Source organism: Erpetoichthys calabaricus, chromosome 15 (genome assembly GCF_900747795.2).
Source record: "Erpetoichthys calabaricus chromosome 15, fErpCal1.3, whole genome shotgun sequence".
NCBI classification, from domain to species: Eukaryota; Metazoa; Chordata; class Cladistia; order Polypteriformes; family Polypteridae; genus Erpetoichthys; species Erpetoichthys calabaricus.
This window is the reverse complement of record NC_041408.2, coordinates 31,020,995-31,028,408: the sequence shown is the minus strand read 5'-3', so window position 1 is coordinate 31,028,408 and position 7,414 is coordinate 31,020,995. Positions and strand designations below refer to the sequence as shown.

General features: G+C 34.4%; 1 protein-coding gene across 1 annotated transcript in view; it reads right to left on the bottom strand.

The window, feature by feature from the left end:
* Window positions 1–306: 306 nt before the first annotated feature.
* mdh1ab (malate dehydrogenase 1Ab, NAD (soluble)) overlaps window positions 307–7,414 on the bottom strand; it is a 31,524-nt gene continuing 24,416 nt past the window's right edge. The window contains exons 6-9 of the mRNA XM_028820119.2: window positions 3,698–3,874; window positions 2,460–2,573; window positions 1,233–1,322; window positions 307–634 (exon numbers count right to left, since the gene is read on the bottom strand). Coding sequence (XP_028675952.1) covers window positions 509–634; window positions 1,233–1,322; window positions 2,460–2,573; window positions 3,698–3,874 — 507 coding nt within the window. The 3' untranslated portion in view covers window positions 307–508. The remainder of the gene's footprint in view (window positions 635–1,232; window positions 1,323–2,459; window positions 2,574–3,697; window positions 3,875–7,414) is intronic.

Here is a 7,414-nt window from a genome sequence, read left to right as displayed (position 1 = left end):
TTTATTTATTTATTTATTTTACATGATCTCGGAAATGTTACCTAGACTTAAGTATAGGACTACTACTCACTTTTGGTGGCATATGGTAACTAAGCAGGTAAGCAGTATGACTAGTAGGTTTTATATAATTAAAGCTTTTCACCCCGACACATTTTACTTAGTATAACAAATGCAACAGTGTATAGTAATGCATTAATTATTTTCACTTACATAAAAATGATGGTAAAAGCTTTTAAACAAGGCTAATAAAATATCAGCTCTAATCAATAGCTAGAAAATATTTCATAAAAAAAAAAAAAACAAATGTAAATTTGTCAACATATTTTTATTGTGCATTTGAAATCAAGCAGGTAAGTGCTGTACTGAATACAAGAATATGACATATTCTACATTGTCATCAGCAAAACTAAAGGATGTTCACATAGTACATAGAGCAAGGAGGTTGGGCTTATAAACGACACTGACTGTGACGTTGTAAGTGCTGTTTCATTTCGGTTTTGCTATTTAGTCACACACTTCCTATGAATTCCAGTGCGGTGTCCCTCTCGTCCACCAACTCTTTTGCTGTAGCATCCATTTTTTCACGGGAAAAGTCATTGATAGGCAGGCCTTCAACAATTTTCCATTCCTTATTCTGTGAAAAATTGAATTGTAAGGATCAGCACTGTTAAACAAAGAACTTCAGCACAAATGTAAGCAAACCTGACAGTGGCAAAGCCTTTGCTTATGAGAAATGCTAAAATCTATTCCAGTGAGAAGACTAAAGTTAATGCAAATATGGAGAAAACTCTAGCGCATTACCCCACATTTACCAGGGATTTCTAAACCCACTGTAGTGAGAAGTCAAGCAAAATTACACCTTTTATTGGCCAAACTAAAGATTACAATATGCAAGTTTGAGGCAACTCAGGCCCCTTCTTCAGGCAAGGCCTCAAAAGCTTGCAGATTGTAATCTTTTTAGTTAACCAATAAAAGGTGTCAATTTGCTTGACTTCTCACTACATTCATAATGACTAACACGGTAAAACACCCTAGTACTATAAACAGGGTTCAATCTTCCTGCCGACAGTTCACAGTGGAATCTGGAGTAAGTCACTTATCTAATGGCACACTAACAGTAGTATTTCATAAAACAATTTTACTATAAACTACTTTAAAAAGACACTATTGCTTTGTTGACTAACAAACACAAACACCTATATTAATATTACTGCCATTATTAAACAAAATACCTTGATAACAACAGGAAATGAGTAGATTAGGCCCTCAGGAACATCATAGGAGTTTCCATCAGAAATAACTCCCATTGAGATAAACTCTCCCTAAAAAAAAATAAAAATAAAAAATTCTATTTACAACTAGCTCATCTCTATTTGCAAAATACAGACACAAGAATACTTTAAGAACTTAAGTACTTGTCTCAACAAAAATACAGTGAATGTGTAAAGAAATAATGTTACAAAAAAGTTTAAGACTTGACAATAAAAATGTCTACATTTCACAAGTTTTCAACCCTGTTAACAGGGAAATCTCCAAAATTAGCTTAGACGTAACTATATTCTTTGTGAAACAACTTTAAACCATGAACAAAATAAATGAATGTCGATATATGGCTCTGGATTTTATGCTACATGTCAGCATAGACCCCAAAATATAAGCTGTATCTGTCAATTCTGACAAAGGATAAACCAACAATTTATTGCTTAAAGTATAACATTTGTTAATTAATGTGTCACCCTCAGGACGGCAACACAAAATAATTGAGGTGACAAATCCACATACTACGTAGCAAAAGAATTAAGCATAAATAAAAAAACATCAAAAAAAAAAACCCCAGCTCTTTAGCTTGAATGCAAATTGTTATGTGTGACACAATCAAAACAACTCATTACTTAAGAAAATCTACTGTTCCTGTTATGCAGAAGTGCTGCTTTTTAGACATTGCACTTAGTACTAAGTACACTGGAGCTTGGTTGGTCTGGACATTACCAGGGGCAACAGTGAACCTGGAAGTAAATAATCCTAGGACTTCCTGATAGTGCACCTATATATTAGAGCACGGCTGATATGTCAAAGATTTAGCCTCCTGGGGATACTGTGGGCAGAGAAAGGACAAAGTAAGAATTCTCCCCTGACATAAATGCTAGATGGGCAAATTGCAACATCCATTAAAAAAAAAGGGAAAAGAAGTTGCACAGATAGGTAAGTTACTTTGCCTTTTGTGTTAAGGAACACTTTTTTGCTTACATCATCCTTCCTCCTAGAACGCAGGTAATCAAGAGACAGGCTTATCAAAAAACCGTAAAAGCCATGTATGTTCTATCCAGTTAAGGTGACTGCTCAAATGGTTTGGGGGCTAGGCAAATATGAACCCAGTAAACAGACATTCTGAGCAATAACAGTAACAGAGCCACGTCATGAACGGATCAGGTTCAGGATATTAAAACTATCAAAATTACCTCAGGAGTGCCAAACCAGATGTCTCGCATGTGGTCACAGATTGCTTTGGCAGCAGACATTGCACTAGACAGTTTTCGTGCTTTGATTACAGCAGCCCCTCGCTGTTGAACAGTCTGTGTAAGAGGAAAATGAATGAGAATACTTACTTCGATTTTCATGCAATTTAAAAGATATAAACTAGATTACAAAACACTGAAATACTTCACTTTAAAAAAACAGAAGTAAAATAAGAATTTAAAGCACAAAAATAAACTGGTACATCAAGTAATTATACTGCAGTGTTATGGTAAAGCTCTTGGTATGGAGTTTCCTGCAACAAACCAATCCTGACTACTTCATTCTGCTCAATTGGAAGGATCCACACCCACCTAAATATGAAGTTGGAAAATGTCCTATGCTACTTATAATTACAAGGGAAATACAGTGGCACAATGATCAGCCTTGCTGCCTCAAGGAACCCGTTTTCTCTGATCAAATTCCACAACCAATTTCTTGTATGGAGCTTGTATAGTCCTCCCATGTCCTAATGTTTAACTGCCAATACCAATTAATTTAATCAATGAGTGGGAAAATATATTTGACATATGGTAAATACTATTTATTTTTTTAATTAAATTGTTTTTGTAGATAAGTACAATATACAATATAGAAGAAATTAATCTGACTAATTATGTGAAGCATTTTATTTTCTTTAATGCCATATGTATAATGGGTAAATATTTTCTCTACATATTTTATTAAAGTATGCATTTTAGAAAATTTTAGTATTTTTATGGTCACTGAATAATATGTAAAATATCTAGTTATGCAGGAGGTTAAAGTTTGTTTTTATGAGATAAAGAAAAATCAGTATCGAAACTGGCTCATCCTATAAGATGATATTGGTGATTGGAATCGGTCTTAAAAAAACCTGATCGGAGCATCTCTAAGTACAAGCTTTTAAACACAAATTTCAACATTCATTTATTGCTAGAGAACAATTCTGAAGCCAGAGACTGTTGATAAACTAGCATTTCTTGCCAAGACCATTGTATTTATTTTTAACTAGTATCACAGAGTAAAGATTTTCTTTTTTAAACTTCATAAAAATGCACATATACACCTCTTTATACACAATTTATTTACATTAAAATTTGCAGAAATATTCCTATGGGTGTCAGTGCAGGACCTCAAAAGTTTAGAAAAAAATAGAACACCACATATACAAGTCAAACACAATCTAGGCAAAAATACTCACAGTGATGAACTCTGCTTTGAGCCAGGCATCATTCTTAACAGCCTCATAGGCACCACATACTTTGCCTTGAACTTTTACTTTTGCATGGCATACATCAGGATACTGAGTAGAGGAATGGTTGCCCCAGATGATAACATTCTTCACATCATCAGATGGGACACCAACTCTAATTGCTACCTGTATTTGAAAGGAAAAATAAAAAAAACATGTAATCAAAAAATCTCCCAAATATTCACTCTTATTTGTGTACAGTACATTCTTTATCCAACCTAATGCTTCTTGAACTGTCGGCTGCTAGAATTAATGTTGGACCACCTCAAATACCTGCAAGTGGAAATCCTCCATGTAAATCTCATTCGGACTTGCTTGGATGGAGCACCGGTTTAACACCGACATAGCTACACAAAAAAAAACAAAAAACCTATGCCTTCTGTCCTTCATGAATAACTTCAGCTTCTTGGGACTGCTGGATGGTTTACCATGGGGTGGGGTTTTTATATGCATTGATGTTTTTATGGTCATGTTTGATTTTTTTTCTTCTAATTTGTACTTGCATATTTAATAAAATTTGGTAATAAAAATTGTTTCTGAAATCAGCAGCATCAGATCAACTGTAAGTCGTTATGAGAATAATGGGGTGCAAGACATGACAAATCTGATTCTGGCAGCAGAATGTCAAAGTATCCCCTTTCAACAGTATAGAAAAACGCATATGATAAAATCTACTCAGTGTAAACTGTATAATCAAAGATAAATACCTAGGCTTCAACTTTTAAGCCAAAAAGGTTGAAATTTTCCTGGATCTACCTATGTATGCATGGACAATGATGGAGAAGGAAAAAAAATAAAAATAAATAAAAATAATAAAAAAAGAATTATTTAAATTGCTGCTACTATATTAAATGGACATGCAGTCTGAATAAATACCAGGTTGTTAAAATGACATTTGGGATTTCATAATGTATTCTCTGTTCAATAACATGACAAAAACTTTAGTTAAACTGCAAGTTTAGAGAATAAAGACAAGCTCTTATATATAAATGTGTTAATAGGTTTCAATATGAATCATGTGAAGGTCTATAAATATTTGAATTACAGCACCTTCATTTTGCAGTGCAATGAATTATGAGGAGGAAATCATCCTCCCTAGAACCATGTTGAGTACACATGGGCAAGTAGATAGGGCACTTATGTGGTGGGAAAAATGCACGTTTTCAAGACAGTTTAGTTTTCTCAGTTTCATGTAGTTTCGATTGTATTCTTAGTCCTACTGAATGCATCTAGTTTATAAAAATGAGTACATAAAGTTCAAATACTGTCTTTTAAATAATGTGTTATTTCTGGTATTGTTTTGCATGTAGAGTTTTCCACTCATTTACCCAAAAAGCCAGACTTGTCATGGAAAAATTGCATCAGTAGAGTAATACAAAACAATCTACAGTAAAATAAAATCTAAAAGAAAAAAATATTTTTTCATCCATATTATACAGTTTTTCCCTGTTGGAATATAATTTTCTATAGCTTTAAAACAGTTGAGCAATCATAAAGGCAGAGATGTTTGAGATATTTAGTTGAAATATAGTTAACGTATCTGTAGCTTAGGTAGCACAGTATTACACAATGATTAGCACTGCAACTTTACAGATCCAGGGCGATTGTCTGCATGGAGTTTGCATGTTCTCCATGCATCTCTGCACTATTCATCCAGGTGCTTCAGTTATCCTCCTACATTCTCAAAGCCTTACAAGTTCAGTTAAATGGTCCCAGTGAAAAACTGGCACCCCTATCCATGCCTTTGTCCTGCATTATGCCCTGTGCTGCCAGGACAGGCTCTTTCTCCCTGCTCCTCTGAATTGGAGAAAGTGGGTTTGAAAATGACTAGGGCAATTATTAGTTTGCCAGTCTAGCATAAAAAAAAAAAATTCTTGACATTACAATGTACTGTTGTGAAAAAACGAAGAACAAAAAATAAAGGTGAATTGTTACCATAGGGAAAGGCATCCTTCATAGTTCTTGTTTGTCTGCTGAAATGACCTTCTTTACAGATTTAGGTGGCTGCCTTAGCCATGGGTATACAATATCTACTGCCGATTTTCTTGAAAGGTATCCTTGAGCATTCTCTCTCATTTGTTTGCGTCACTTAATTTACTTTTCAGATTCAGGTTTAAAGGCAGTCAGCACGCCATCAACTTTTTAAAGAGATGACAATAATGTGTTTCAATGAAGCCACAAATTGAAAGCAGTCAGCTTGTCAAATAAAGACTGAAAATGAATATAAATTCACTGAACTATCAAAGGCAATTTCTAGCATTTTTGTTTTACGTTTATCACAATAATATACTTTAGCCTGTTTTTAACCTTCAACTCAACAAAGTTTAGTCAAGTTTTTTCTAAAGCTTAATTTAAAAACAAAGGGCATCACATGCAACATTGGACTCCTACTACTCGGCTGCATAGCTCTACTGAACAGCGGAATTCCTCCGCTCCTTGCTTCACTCAAGACAACTGCAACAGGTAAGCTAACATCCTGTGCACTTGGGCTTAACAAAATGTACAGAATGAAACATGTTAAATTTATCAATTCATAAGTAATAAATTAGGCACAATTATAAAATACTAATTTTAAAAGGTATTGAAAACTCTTGCAACAACCAAGAAAAATTCTTTACCAAACAGATATGTGCAGGAAATTCTCACACTAAAGTTTAGTATTTGTGGGAATGTGTGCAGGATATCAGTAATCCTATACTGCATTTCAACCCCTCATGGGTTCAAAGTCAAATATAATTCCCTATTCATTTTATTTCTTGTGTTGGGAGTTTTGAAGCAGTTTTGTACTTTGATTCACAATATAGTGTTTTAAAGTTACGTTATCAAGAAAAATGATGCAGCTACTGAGCTGTCTGCAGGCTGGTCGGAAACCACAGCAACCTACCACATTACTGAACAATACAACTTCACAGCAGTTTAGAACAACATTGTAGTTGTTCTGCAGAAAATAGTACAACAGAGACACAGAAAGACAGCTACCCCTCCCCAACACGACTCCCAGGTGATAAACTATTCTGCAGACCTACCAAAATTTGTTTAGCTTTCTGAGCTTCACCTGATAACAAGTGGTAATGATCAAGAAATAAATTACACGCCTGCAGTGACCACTAAAGACAAAAAGGCGTCTATTCATAAAATTCATTAAGTTGTTATAAAATACAACATGATGATTTTATGACAAGACCATTATGAAATAAACCCTATTTTCAAAGATGGTTTATATTTCACAATGCAACCTTTCTGAAAGGCAAATTTCCAAATGGCTCTTTTAACACCAGCTCTATTTCAGGAGGCCTCATTCCACGACAGTTTTGTTAGATGTCAATCAAGGCCAACGGACTAAGCCTTTGGTTAATCCTTTACTGTCCATTACTTTTTTTCTAGTATAGGTGGTAGGCTTCAAAGATCTTTAAGTGCTACTTGTATGTTTCTCATATGCAAACTTATAAAAACATCGAGGCAGTAAGATATGCAGTAGTTAGTTTCGCAAACATATACAGAATTTAACATAATGCAACTGTACCAAGCAATGACTGGATTTATTAAATATAAACAACAAAAGCCCAACAACGTCACTGCTCTCACCGTTAACAATCCATGGGAAATGTTGGGTAATAGAAGACCTGTTGGTAGTCATGTGCTGTTACTTCTCCTTAATCTAACACT